Source organism: Phyllostomus hastatus, unplaced genomic scaffold, assembly GCF_019186645.2.
Source record: "Phyllostomus hastatus isolate PE091 unplaced genomic scaffold, TTU_PhHast_1.1 phas_contig_40, whole genome shotgun sequence".
In the NCBI taxonomy this organism is placed as follows: Eukaryota; Metazoa; Chordata; class Mammalia; order Chiroptera; family Phyllostomidae; genus Phyllostomus; species Phyllostomus hastatus.
The window spans coordinates 1,078,954-1,093,582 of NW_025333872.1; the positions used below are offsets into that span (position 1 = coordinate 1,078,954).

General features: G+C 56.0%; 1 protein-coding gene across 5 annotated transcripts in view; it reads right to left on the bottom strand.

The window, feature by feature from the left end:
• Positions 1-14,629, bottom strand: part of CPNE5 (copine 5) — an 86,713-nt gene that overhangs the window by 16,719 nt on the left and 55,365 nt on the right. For 2 of the 5 annotated variants that reach the window (XM_045843119.1, XM_045843116.1), the window contains 3 exons: positions 7,564-7,605; positions 5,600-5,675; positions 332-385 (listed from right to left, as the gene is read on the bottom strand). In XM_045843119.1, coding sequence (XP_045699075.1) covers positions 332-385; positions 5,600-5,675; positions 7,564-7,605 — 172 coding nt within the window. Of the gene's footprint in view, positions 1-331; positions 386-5,599; positions 5,676-7,563; positions 7,606-7,902; positions 7,993-14,629 lie in introns of those variants that run through there. The other 3 variants (XM_045843120.1, XM_045843117.1, XR_006786144.1) reach the window with 3 other exon arrangements.

Genomic DNA, 14,629 nt, shown 5'->3' on the forward strand with positions numbered 1-14,629 from the left:
TTCCCAGAGTAAAGGCCCAATAAACGTTACTCCTTTTCCTCTTCCTTCCTGTAGGAAGTCCCACGGGAGTTTCTCTCTGGGATTTCTCATTCTGTATCACACAGTCTGATACAAGGCTGAAACCCCACCTACCGCCCACTGCCTATCCCCGGGGCTGCTGGGGCCCCTGCTGGGAGGGCCCCACCCCTCCGCACCCCTCCCCACCCCAACTCTCAGGTCTGGTTCCCACACTGCATAAGCACACGGACGCCCATGCCCCCTGAACCCAGACCCAGCTCGGGGCTCAGAGTGTCTATGCTGGGCTGCAAAGTGGGAGGGCGTGGCTACTCACTGTGCCAGAATTCACATATTTCTTTTTCTTCATTTTCTTTTTTGGATTTACCACCTGCAGGAAAAACCAGTTACCAAATAAGAAGGTGGTTCCCAAACAGGCACAGCTGGACCCCTTGGGCTTGCATTGGCCCCCCGGGGTGTGGCCTAGACCCCAGCAAGCAGAGTGGGCTGAAAAATTGGGGGTCCCAGGGAGGAGGATTCAGGGAGGTCCTGTGAGAGACTATCATTTAGATTTAAGCAACTGGGCTCCCTAACTGGACCCGTAAGCAAACACACCAAGAAAAATATTTATTTAATCTTTCCCACTACTCCCCAAACACATCCTCCACCCTACGCAGCCAGAGAGGCTTGATGTCGCAAAGGGACCTGCCCAAGCTTGCCCCGCGTTCTCGCTCAGGCTGCTCCCTCACCCAGAACACGCCCCCTCCGCCCTCCTCCCTGCTCCCTGCTCCCGGCTGTGCCACCTCTGCCCTTACACTGCAGTTAGAACCTCCTTAACTGCTCTTCACATGCAAGCCCTGTTTCCAAACCACACCTGTCATCAGAGAATGTATCAGAGCACTAGCTAGGCATGCAGTAGGTGCTGGAAAAAACAAAACCCACTTCTTGGTGGGTTAACTCAGTGACATCATCTGGGGGTGATCTCCCCACCCACGGAGACATTTGGCAATGTCTGGAAATCTCTTTGGTTGTCACAACTCGGGGAGTAGGTAGGGACAAGGGATGCTGCTAACCGTCCTAAGGACACACAGGACAGCTCCCTGCAACAGAGTCACAAAGTCCAAGATGCCAACAGAGCTGACAGGCCTGGATGGCGAGGGGGGCCCCTTGCCCTGGGAGCCTCTCCGGGTCTATTGCACGCACGTCGTTTGTACTCTAGTCTGGGCCTCCCCAGCACCTTCAGTTTTTACACGGGAAATCTAGGCCCAGCCCTTCCCTAACCTCTGATCTCCACACCCGCTCTGCCCTCCTCAGGTGTCCAGTGCTCTCTCCCGTCTCCCCCATTGCCTGTTCTTCCTGCAGGGGCAGCCAGCTGGTCTCTAGCCGAGGTCTCTTCTGTCTGAGTAACTACTGATACCCACTTCTGCAGATACGGAAACTAAGGCACGGAGACACCAAGTGTTCTGCTTAAGGACACACAGCTGGTCTGGGTAGGGACAGAATTAGAAACCAGGCCACCTGGATAACAAATACAAACACACTCCTCACAAACACTTACAGGGCGGGGGTACCAGCTCCTCTCCTCTAGAACTTTGAACTCTCGTTGGGGAAAAGAAGACATGCCCTCCGGACAGGTGACAACAGCCACCAAGAAAGGGGAGGCAGAAATGTGAAGGGAGCCGTTAGAAGAACCACTCCAGGCGAGAGCATTGGCGGAGGCTCCCAGAGCAGGTGCTGCAGGCAGGTGCGGAGGGACAGGAAGGATTTGCACACAAAGACGTGGAAGGAGGCATCCCAGTCAGAGGAGATGTTGCGGGGGAGGTAGCACAGAACGGGGGTCCAGTTAAACTGCAGAAGCACAGGGGGAAGAGTAAAATGGGCTGGCTGGGAGAGAACCTCGAAGGCCGATTGAAATGTCTGAGCATCGCCCAGCGGGTAGCAGAGACTCGGATGAGCTCTAAGCTGACAGGGGCAGATCCCCGCAGGCTCTGGGATGCTGGGATCTGGTGGAGGTGAGTATGGGACAGAAGAGTGGACATCCAGAGGAATGTTTGCCTGGTCTTGCCACCTCATGACTGTGACCTTAGGCAAGTTACTGAACCTCCCTGGGCCTCAGTTTCCTCATCTGTAAAATGTGAATAAAAAGTACCTACCTCATAGGAAGATATGGGGATTAAATGGGTCAATACAAGTCAAGTGCTTGGGACAGGGACTGGGATGTAGTAAGCAATATGTACGTGTCCTCTGTTATTATTTTTTATTACCACAACTTACTACCACTACCACCAGGCCAGGTGACAGGCAACGAGGGCTCCTGGGTGTCGGAACGGGTACTGAGCTATGGCAAAACAGCATTGTCAAGAACTGACCACAGATCTTGGGCCCCGGGCACGGCTGTGAGGGTGGGAGAGAGGGAGGGGTCAGGGGCAACCAGGTAGACACAGAAGGAAGGAAGAGCTGGATTGGGGCACAGGTGGGGAGCTCAGATGAGAGGGCTGGCAAGCTGTGCAGATGACAAGTGAGAGTCTGGGGAGAGGAGCTCAGGACAACCTCAAACCCTCCACAGGCACGAAAGCAGCCCAGGTGACGCGGTTCACAGACACACTGGTGGGAAAACAGCCTACTGGGCAAGGTGTTGAGATGAGGGCTCAGTTGCACACTCCAGTGCTGCACCGTGCCTCAGTTTTGCAGTCTGTCCCAGGAGGGCGTGGAACTTTTAGAACTGAGTGCATCTTAAACTTTTACTCCAAACTAGCCCTCCTCGCTGAGGAGAATAAACACAGACTCCTGGGGATCTGGGCGTCGCCCAAAGACCTGGCCACAAGCTCGTTTCTTTGAAGTCTTCTGTGTTGTCTTTAAATTAGCCAGTATTCCACATTTCCACTCTCTAATTATAACTTTTAATATTAAAGCAATGTTTTGTTCTCAGATCTTCATGTGAAGTGGCACTGGAGAGACGCCCTGTTTATCCTGAGGGTTCATGCACTCCCAGCAAACACCCCATCCCTGACTGACGCACCAACCTCTGCGGCCTCAGTAGAGGCACCACGAGGTTCCATGCTTGGGACCAGTACCCCCTAGGGGTCAGGCCGGGAGCCTCCCAAATCCCTGGGTGGGCGTTCTAAGCCTATTCTGCTCCCTCTCCTCACACCTCAAGCCTCCCCTGGGTGGGTCTGGGGTCTACCCTCCTGTACAAGAAGGGCACAGAGTGGCTCCCAGGGGCCAGGAGCTGCTCTGGCTCTGGGGACACAACAGCAAGTGAGACACCACCCAGACACAGGGGCAGCGCCTGTGAGAATGAGGCCACAGAAGAGGAGCCGGCATGCAGGTCCAGAGAGCCTCAGCTGTCGAGACTGGCCTGGGAGTAGAGTGAGCATAGGGAGGGGCTGGGGTCAGACCCTAGGGGCTAGTAGGAGTGTGACACATGCACCTACTGACACAGGCCCTCCGCTGCCCACAGACTGCGGGTCACTGAGGCACGGCACCCCTGCGAAGGAGCTGGGACTTCACCCCCGTAGGTAAAAGGCCCTGTAGCTCTCAGCTTGGGTGAGGTGTCTTTCCAAACCTCCTTCAACCTCCCCTGTGTGAACTGGGCCGAGGTGCGGGGGTTGCTGTCGGGTTTGAAGTTGGGTGGGGATGTGGTCAAGTGACTGTTTCGGAGGAGCACTCAGGCTACTGAGTGGAAGACGGCAGGCGGTGGGAAGGCCTTCGGGGGCTGCTGTGAAGCCCCTACTCAGGGGAGATGACACTGGGGACAGCGGGGAATGAAGGAAACAGATGTCAGAATATCTTGTTGGTACTAGAAGTAGGGCGCCGTCATGAATGGTGAGGGGCCACCGCTGCCAAGGATGGCTCCCCAGGTGCCGTGGCCCCACGATGACGGCACAGGCTGGCCGGGGGGAGGGGAGGGCTGCAGGGAGATTTTGGCCGGTGCATTCAGTTTGGGAAGGCCAAGTCTAAGGGGTGGTCAGCAGACAGCCAAACATACAAGTCGGACAGCCAGGGCGGCGCCAGGGCCCGAGGCGAGGGCCTCTGGGGCGGAGGCTGGCTCTGTCTTCAGGAGGACTGTTGGAGAGCCCTCCCAGGGACACCCCACAGTGCCAGGCCTGTGGGGGGCTGTCAGAGTTTAATCCCTTTTCTGCCTGATGGCATTTCCCTGAGAAGATAATGCTTCTGCTTCCCACAGCTGCAGTTTCTCTTGTCCAGTGCACGGGGGCAGGGATCCACGACCAAGGAAACAAGTGAACCCCACCTTTCCGCTTTTAGCCTGAGAGACCACGGCCTCTTCGGGTGTGTCACATACCCTTAGAAGCCAGACTTCAAGAGATCTAACCCCTTCCTTTCACCTCCCTAAACATCTCCTTCATGGAGGCCAGAGAAAGACGGAGCCTGCCCCTCTCTGCCTGGGTGGGGTAGGGAGCAGGCAAAGACAGCCCTTCCTTTGTCGATGCAGAAACCAAAGCAATTAACTGTGAGGAATTCAAAGACATTCACCCACGCTCTACCTTCACAATGGCCTTGTTCAGCTGAATTCACTGCGTGGATGTCTAATAAGCACTTCTGTGTGCCCAGCAGGGCCCAGACCAATGTGAGGAGAGGCGGCCGAGAGGGCTGCCGCCTGCCCTCGGGGAGCTTCAGCCCAGCTGGAACACAAGACCCGAGTGCTCGGGACAGAGATGCAGGGTGAGGGAGGGGAAGGATGGAGGTTTCAGACTCGGTGACTCAGGTCAAAGCCAGCTCTTCAGCGTTGCCAGCTGAGTGGCTGCTAACGTGAGGCTAGAGCCACTTGTAGGAGGGTTGGGAAACGTGAGTCTCCTGCACACGGGAGGGAGCGCAACACGGGATCCTGGAGGACAGCACTGACGTCATGCCCACGCGGGGCCAGACATCGATCCGGTAACTTATTCAGTTCACCGTGGCACAGCAGAGCGGTGCAAGGTACAGTCAGGCTATGAGCCCAAGCAGCAGTGAGGGTGGGAAGCCAGCACTGCGGCAGGAGCTGAGCTACATGCGGAAGGTGCGGGGGCACTCCAGAGGGAGAGCACAGGCCAGCAAAGCTTTAGCCTCAGAGACTGTCCTCCGAGGGCAAACGCTGCTCTGTCCAGGGATAGTGGGGGCCTTGTCCTAGGTTCTCCAGGTCTAGACAGAGGTGTCCTGACGCCTTTCCTCTGAGCCTCTTCTTCCAGAAAAGGCCCTGACACTGTTCTCATTGAAGGCAGAGTGCCATCCTGAACTCAGGACCTCAGGTCTCAGGTCTGGAACCTTCCAATACTCTCTCTCACCTCCTGTCCCACCCCTACTTCAATCCCCCCACCTTGTTGGAAGTATTCTTTTGGGGGCACCGTACCTCTGTTATTTGGAGTCAGATCATCCTAGGTTGCTTGCCTCTTGGTTCTGCCACTTCCTGAAATGTGTCTTTGGACAACTCCCCTAACTTCTCTGAGACTCAGTCTCCTTCACAATAGAACGGGAGGATGGCACCCACCTCAAAGGAGACCCCACAAAAACCCCAGCCCTGCATGTGGCTCCCCACGGTCGTCAATGGCTGGGAAGCAGGAGCTGTGTGCCATCAGAGCAAACCCCAGGCTCGGAGCGTTTGCCTCACCTCGTAGATGTTGAACTGGCTCTGCCCACGGGCCAGCTCCCGGTAGCTGGTGGTGAACTCCCCGATGAAGTCGTGGCTGCAAAGGAAGGCTGCCGCTGAGACTGCGAGGTCCCTGCTGCATTTTGCCTCTGCCCCCGACCCCCACCTCTCACACCCCTTCCCTGGCTCCCAATTCTGCCCAGGCCTCTTCTCCAGGGGCACATGCCAGCAGAGAGGCTGGATCCCCGGGAGGAGTCCAGTGTCGTCCGTGGAGCAGGAAACCCAACGGTCAAGTAACGAAAAGCAGGACTCTGCAGAATAGGATCCATTCCTGCCTGGATTCTTGTTTGAACAAACCAGGAGCAAAATGTATTTTGGGGACAGCTAGGGAAATTTGAAATGAAATGTGAAATGTGAAATAGGGAATATGAAATGAATATTAGTGGGCATTCAAGGATTACTATTCAAAGTATCAGGTATGATAATGGCATTCGTAATTATGTAGGAAATACCTTTATTTTTTTGACATTCCCAATGAGATATTTAGAGATAAAAAACCATGATGCCTAAAATTTAAACTACGTAACAAAACACAAGTAAAGCAAACATGGCAACAAGTGACCCTTGTTAAATCCAGGTGAAAGGCTTAGAAGTGTTCATTAAGCACTTCTCTCTACGTTTCTGTGCATTTGACATTTTTCCTACAACATTTTTAAAAAAGACAATTAGCGCCATGTGCACCCAGGCCCCTGGAGGTGTTTCCTGCACCTGCTGGAGCCCTGCACAAGTTTACAGTGCATGCAGCACAACCTCGTACAAAGCAGAGCACCCCTCCACTGTGGCTGATGCCTCTGCCCGCCTGTGCGGGCAAGGAGTGCCTACTGCAGACACAGAGGTGTCCCGGGGCCTTCCAGCCTTGAGTGTGCACCGTAGTTTTTCTACAGTTTACAGCTCTCTGCATGCAGACTGCGAGCTCCTTGATAGTGGGAGCCAATTGCATCTGGTGGCTGTGCCCAGCCTTCTCCAGTGAAGGAGAAGTATGGAGGACTCCAGGGTAAGTTGAGGCAAATCTTGGCTGGACACGGGAAGCCGACTTGCCTGTGACGTGGTTAAAGAGGAGAGGAGCGAGGGACAGGGGAATTACCGGAGGCAGTGCTGGCGCGGGCCGGTCTCCACAGGAAACTCTAAAGGGAAGGTAAGCTCCTTGGAAGGGGCTTAGCCCCCCTGTCCACATCACAGACTTGAGAGGTACCAGTGGAGACTGTGGGGTGTAAAACCCTCTACGACCCCCTGCTAGTGCCACAGAACAGAGAGCCCAAAAAAGCCAAGATGGTGTATTTGGATTTGGTTCAACAGACAAGTAGGAGCCTCTGAGGGTTCTGGACTAAAGCTGTGAGAGGCCGTCTTGTCCTCGTCTGTGAATTCCTAGTGACACTGGCTCCTTGGGGGCACTAAGAAGGGGAAGGCACTGGCTTCCCAAAGACCCTGAGTGGGCACTGCCCTCCCGCTGGCAGGCTCGGCCCTAATCAGGCCCTGCTTCAACGCTCCTGAGCCCACTTGTCTGTGGCAAAGCTTCCCCTTCCCACCGACTGAGCCCACCTGCACCTCCATCACCCCCACACGGCTTAGCTCACACAGAGAACGTGGCCATGAATGCTCAGGGCATCACTATTGTCTATACCTTACAACATGCACATTTCAAAAGTCCTAAATCCTCCTAAACATGGGGAGGTTTGAGGTGCTGGCTGGCCGCTAGGCAGCTCTCTGAGGAAAAGAGGCCTCTTACGCCCTTTGCATCGTGTCCTGCAGGACAGGGGTCCTCTGGGGCCAGGGGATCTGGACACGGATGAGTCAAGGGGCAGGGGACGTCCCACAGGAACACGCAGGCCCCTCAACCCCAGAACCGCCACCAGGCGGGGGTGAGCACAGCCTCCCCCAGTGGCTGCCCTGTCCCTGCCCCCTCTTTTGCGCTTCTGCCTGCTTACCTGCCATCGCGATCCCAGTCGTACACCTCCACCTTGATGGTCCTGTGAGACAAAGGGCTTATGGTGGGATGGGCTTAACCCAGCACCCACGTGGCCTGAGGATGGGGCCCTTCTCATGCTCCTGGGCCAGAGAGTACGCAGCGACACCCACCAGAAGGACATTGCCCCTCTCATGCTCCCAGGCCCTGAGTGGACACAGCAGCCCGAGAGACGAAGGAACTGTCTCAGGGCCCTTTAGCAAAGGTCTGAGGGAAAGCAGCAGCCCCAGAGGTGCGTAGGGACTTTCCCCCATTTCAGGGAGGATGTGGGAAATCAGCCACAGACCTCAGTTCACCCCACCTTCTCCTTGGCCGGAGGGGGCACGTGTCCCAGCACGAAGCCACACTGAATTTATCAGGGGTGGGGCCATCACGGTGGGGGCATGCTGCTCCCCTGATCTCAGGCCTAAGCAGGGAGGGCTTTCCTGGGAGGGGTGACGAGACTGCGTGGCAGAACCCAGGGTCTGAGCGGTGGGAGCCAGCCCTGCGTGTCAGGGATGGGCCCAGGGCCGGCCGGGGCAGCCTGCTGAGCTGTTCCGGGCCACGACTGGCTCCTGAGTGAGGGTGTAATTATCTTCACATTTTCGCCTGGCCGCTTTAATTAGTTTGTTTTGACTCCTGTGCATGGGCTGGAATCTGGGAGCCCATTTTATTTTTAGCCTGTTTCCCTGGCAACAGGCTAGCGGACCAGAGGCGGAGGAGGGAGGTGGAAGCCTGCAGGTTAACCCTTGGCGCCAGCGGTCCTCCAGGGACTCCCAGGGTGGGGGAGCTGGGCGGTCCCAGGGCAGAGGCCGGCCTGGGGAGGTCGGATCCTGGTGGAGGAGCCAGGCTCTCCAGCCTTCAGTTCTAAATGGGGCACGCAGAGGCGGCTGCCTGGACCTGTTTTCCATGAACATCTCATCATCTCGCCCGTCCACAGTCACGGCCCATCTCCTCGGGTCTCTGAAGACTTGGCCTTGGGTTTCCGGAGCCCCAGGAGGAGGCGCTGTCTCCCTTCGGATGAGTCTTTGTGGGGGCTGGGAGGGGGCGGGGTGTGGATTCGCCTGCATCGGGGCAGAAACTGCTCTGCAAGGAAGGAATGCCTCACAGGTTGCGCACCGACTGGATTTTTGTTACTAAAATGCAAAATGAGGCAGGTGTAGAAGCCCACCATTTAAAGAAATTCTTTAAATTCTTGTGGAAAGCAAAAAGCAATGTCTCTCTGAGGTGAATTATTGTGGGAAATGAACAAAAAAAAAAACCAAAAAACAAAAGTGGGCTCCTGCAGGTGGGCTGGTGAGCTGGAGAGAGGCTGGAATGCGGACCTGGGGCTGGGCCACTAGCTGGGGAACCTGGAGGGGCCACTTAACCTCAGTGAGCCACAAGCCAGCGCTTTAAAGTTGGGATGATATTGTTCTTATAGAAGAGCTGCAAAGACAAGTAGGTGAAACTCCCCTGGCACGTGGGTGGTCTCTATAGAAATGCCCCCTTCTCTCCGCTTTAGCATTTGGCCATACTCAAATTGATTTTCATATAAAATTTACTTAAATCTGGGACACCCGAGCCTGGATCCCTGAGCTCTGCAATTTCTGATTCCTGGAATGACGAGGCTGAAGTGACCTTAGTGGCATCCGAGCCTGGCTGTCTTGACACATCACCAGGGAGCTTTTCAGACACACAGTCCCCAGGCCCAGTGCTCAGCAGCTCAGGGCCCCCCAGCTCTGCCATGCATGTTCTGGAGCGTTACCTGCAGTCCCCTCATTTCCAGATGGGGAAACTATGCCCCAAGGGAGCCCAGTGACTTGCCCAGTCACACAGCTGGTGAGGGTCTGAGTGAAGACCCTGCCCCACAGAATCTCCCAGTCACTCCCAGAGCCTCCAGCTCTGCAGGGGACCGTCAGGGGCCCCAGGAAGGAGTGCCTCTCCTCGGACCACTAACACCCGCCCCTCAGGTGACCTGATCAGTGACAGCTACAAGCTCAGTTGCAATAGGAGGACCCCAGTTACAGCCATAGCTTTGGATACCCCCAAAAATCACTGGGAGGTCTTTTTTTTAATAATCCCATGGCCAGCAGACCTGATTTAATTAGTCTAGATTGGACTCCAGTACAGGTAGTTTGAGAAGTCCCTGGCTGATTCTAATGTTCAGCCAGAGCCTCTGACCTCTCTGGTTTTCAACCTCGATCGCACCTTGGATCCCCTGGCGAGCTCTAGCAATCCTGACGCCGATGCCTCGCCCCAGAGATTCAGCATCAGTGGGTCTGGGGTGCGCCTGGCAGGGGAATTGTTTAAAGCTCTGTGGAGGATTTGAACTTGCAGCTGAAGTGGAGACCACTGAGTGTGAGATTCCTGTGCAATCGAGGCTCCAGGGATGGTGCACGCAGGCAGCCACCAGAGGCTGCAGACTCCAGCCTCGGGAGAGAGGGAGGTGAAGAGCAACACTGCCCAGAGACAGGTGCAGGCAGACAGAAGCCAGGCACGGCTTTGACCACACTGTTGACAGTTTTGTCGCCGCCCAGTCCTGGCTGGGCTGCCCCAAGGTTCAGCCCGCTGTGAACGGCAGGCCTTGGCTCCAAACCCCTCAGCACAGGTCCAACAAAGGCTCATGTTGAATTAACTGTGACTTCTGGGGCCAGCACCCAAGAGAAGGGGCTCCTGGGAGTGAGACAAAAAAATGGGCTCTTCTGCCCACAAATCACACATCTTATTCAGCATCAAAAGGCTCAGGACACGGAGCCCCTGGTGTGAGAGGCAGTGGGGTATACAGGGAAGGCTGCAGGCTCTGGTGGCAATCCCAGCTCTCCAGCCACTAGCCAAGTGACCCTGTGCAACTGTCTTAGCCCTTGGAGACCCCGGTTACACCTCTGTGAAATGGAATCAGAACCCCCACGTGGGAGTCTCTACATCACCCACACGGCCAGCACTGGACACGTGTTGTTCTGTTCCGTCTAAAACACTCAAGCCTTTCTTCCAAGCTCCTGTCTCCCAAACAATTCCCATTCACCGCGAGAATGTCAGCTGTACGAGGCCAGAGATTTTTGTTTGCTTCATTTGTTGCTGTATCTTCAGCTTCAAGAACAGTGCCTAGCATACATCGGTAATATAAGTAGTGTTAAGAAATACCTGCCGGCTGACTAAACTTCAGTCAACTTTGTGGAGTGGGCCACGAGTAACAATGCCCGCCCTCCCCAGAATTACAGAGGGAGGTCCAGAGTGTGTGGCTTTCCCCAAGTCACAGGCTGTCAGTAGCAATGCCAGGCCTTGGGGCGGGAGCTAGTGTCCTGTAGGTCCCTGGATGCCTGGGGCCAGAGTGACAGAGCGGGGTGTGTGTGAGCCTCAGCAGGACAGCAGGGATTAGGGACACTGGCAAAGATGCCAGGCTTCCCTCCCAGCTCACCAGGCAGCCGTGTCTACAGTCTCCCACGAACTGGGCTGCCAACCTGCCTCCTAATGAGCCTCTCCCGGGCTGGAGGGCGCACGTTTGCTGCTGCTGACACATCCCCAGTGCTGACAGGCCCTGAGGGGTTCACCCAAAACTGACAGTCAGTCCAACACTCAGAGAGGCTGCAGGGTGGAAGTGGATGGGGGCCTTGCTTGGGCAGGCAGCGAGACGAGGTCGGCCTCTGCAGGGGTGAGCCAGGGATGGTAAGGCAGTCCCAGTGGAGGTCACGCCCACTGGCCTGGACCCTTCCGGTGCTCAGCGGGTGGTAGGGCTCAAATGAGAAGCAAGTGGTTCTTCCAGGGGACAGAGAGAGTGTGACGTTTCAGAGATGTGACAGCCTCCAGCTCCAAGGAGCCCTCTGTCCTCTCCAGGTGAGGACCCAGCACCCTTAACACCCTCTTAAAATGCACTCATTCAACTGCAAGCTGTGAGTGAATGACAGCTGCCTAGCCAGGGGAATCTGGTTTAATGTGGACAAATCCTCTAGTCTCTGAATGCTCAAGGAGAGAGTAGGCGGGCTTTAGGGAAGGCAGGGGAAGGTCGTCTGGTCATTAGCCCTCTTCACCCCACTGAAGGGCCGGACTGGCTCTGACCCTGATGCCATTTCCTCTGATGCCAGCTCTGCTCAGCTGGGTCGCTTGAGTTGGCCCCATGTGGACTGGAGACACAGGGGGATCCCCAAAGCACAGGGCCAGCCCAGAGGTAGCTTCTGGAGAGGAGAAAAGTACTTTCCCCTCGCCCTAGCAAGTCACTTCACCCACGGGCCTCCCCTTCCCCGCCTGCAAGGTGGGCATGTCGCCAGCATTCACCCTCTAGGGTCACTGGGAAATTTAATGTACACATAATGTATTGAAGCCAATTAGGACACAATTTGCCCCGTATCCTAAAGACTCAGTAATCTTATTAATATTAACTGGTTCCCACCCGCAATGCTCCAAGAAACCAGCCCCTTCTCAGCAGATGATCCTTGGTTCTCCCGCTCCTGGGCTTCTCTCGCAGGAGTGGTTGACCCTTCCGTGTGAATCCCCCTCTCTCAGCTCCCTGACCACAGCCTCACCTCTTGGTCCCTTCTTTCTCCTGCTCTGACCTGGGGCACACCCCCCACCCCCAAGGGCCTTGAGCGCCTGACCTCGGCCAGCCCCCCGGGGGTCTCCCAGACCTCTGTCCTCTCTCCCTAGCCCGGCACTGCTGCCTGCCCCACAGCCACCAGCTCTGGCTCCCTGTCATCCTCCCCATTTCTGTCAGTGATATATCACCTTCTCCTGTTCCCAGTCTCCAAACCCTAATGACCCCTCCGTCCCTTTCAGTCCGTCTCCCGGCAGATGGCGAGTCCTGCTGCATCTCGGTTCCACTCCAGGCCCGGAGCAGACCTGCCCTGCGCTCTGCGCCCCGAGCAAGGGTCTCACAGAGCCGCTTCCAGACACACCCACTCGCACCCTGTCTTGGCCAGTCGGCAGCACAGCACTAGGGTTGAGAACACGGATTCTAGAGCCAGCCTCAGCTTCCTTACGTGTACAGTGAAGGTAGTGTTAGTGTCTTTTTCAGGGCTACTAACTGGTAGGAGGACCAAATCAGTTCATGTACACAAATTACCATGTCAGTGCACAGGAGCCCCTGCCATTATTATTATTATTATTACCTGTCTGTTTCCCACTGTGGCCTGGAAGTAGCCTAAGAGGGCGGCTTGGGCCTGACAGCTCAGTGCACCCACAGCACCCAGCCTGGCGCTCTGTGCCTGACTGGCCTGGGAGACACGGCTGCTGGATTCAACCCAATGTTCTGTGAGGCTTTAAAGAGATGCCTCCCTCATTTTCCTGCACAAGCCTCGCTGCCCCCTCACTGCCCTGAGAGGGCCTCCCAGACGCCTGCACCTCCCAAGTGGCTGTTGGGCACTCAGGTTACCCTAGGACTCAGCATGAGGCAGGCCTGCCCACTGTCACCAAGCCAGTGTGACATTCCTGGCCCCTCCATTAGTACTGCTGTCAGTCATATCATGGTCAGTCTGTCCCCACGTTGGAGAAGGCCCGAGCTGCTCAGCCATCCTGGAGGGAGAGCAGTCTGGGCTCAGCCTGGCAGGGGGAGACAGCAGCCTGCCGGGATTCCCCGGGACCTGTCCCCGCCCCACATACCCTCTCCTCCTCCAACGGCTGCACAATGAGCCCTGGCCTCCGAGCCTGGCTGCCCTTCTCGCCCTTCTGATGAGCAGGGTCCTGAGACCCTGGGAGCCTCTCCCTAGGGAAGCAGAGTAGTGGGGGTTCAGCTGGACCCCTCAAAACCTCTGGGTAGTGGGGCTGAAGATCCCAGTTCCTTCCACCCCATGAGACTTGAATTGCCATGCTTTCCCATTCTGCAAGCTTGAATTTTCCCTCCCTTCTCCTCCATCTCTCTCCACCCCAACCATTCTTCCCACATCCTTGTCCTCAGGAACTGACCCCCTGCCCCCACGGCCTTGCAGCCTTCCCTGGGCCTCCTGTCGACTCAGTGCTCCAAGCGCTCTGTCCTCCCATGCCCTCCACTCCAGAAGCTCCAGGACCCGGACTGGGGTTTGTTTGCTAGAATGCCTACTTTTGTCGCTAGTCTCATTTTGCACAATTGCTTCGCTGTCTGAAATACCGTGTGCACATCTGAGCTCCCTGCGATCAGACATAAGCTCCCTGAAGACGGAAATGAGGCTGCATTCCCTTGAAAGCTGTGCAGATGGAGGCATGACGAGCATACAGTAGGTGCCCTGTGACCACCTGTGGAATAGACTGTGGCTTTTCTGTCCCAACCAAGAGGCAGGAAAAGGTGCTACCTCATCTTCTGGATCATAAGGATACTGGGTTCCTGGAGGCCCCTGTCGCCTCACCACACAGAGCCTGTCAGTAGCCACTGTGAGCAGGGGCCCAGCGAGCCCATTGTGATGCCTCCAGCCGGGACGCCCCAGTGCTCCTGTCCAAGCGGCCAGCAGAGGCCCCGCTTCCTGAAGGCTGCCAGGCAGCCCTAGCCCTGAACCCCTGCCACCATCCACCAGCTGCAGCTGTCACTGGGAAACCAGGCTGGGTTCTCACGACTTAATACAGACCAACACCACCTTACAGCTCCCCTGCCACTCAGCATGGTTTGTAATCACATGCTGCTTTGTGTGATTATTGGATTAGTGTCTGCCTCCCCCACTAGAGGTAAACGCCATGAGGCTGGGTGAAGGGTGAAGACTGTATTCAGTTCCTTGCTGACTTCCCAGCCTCTGGCACAGGGCACGGCACAAGGTGGGGAGTCGGTGAACACTTGTGGACGGCATGTGAATTTGGTGCTTTATGCACACCTAAGCCTCTCTGTGTGTGTCATGCCACGAGCACTTTGAAGCAGCCCTACAAGGTAGGGAGATATTTAAATACACATTGTCCAGACAAGGAAACTGAGGCATGGACAGGCCAAAGTTTGTCTAACTTGATGGCACTTTTCAGTCGCAGAGCCAGTTAGAAACCAGGTGTACCCACACTTGACAACCTGCATCCATGCGGTGGCGATGATGATGATGATGATGATGATGATAGCTAAAATGTCATAGCAGCAGGCTGTGCAGCACCAAAAAGTTCCATGAGCTCTACGTCCCACCCCTCGCCCC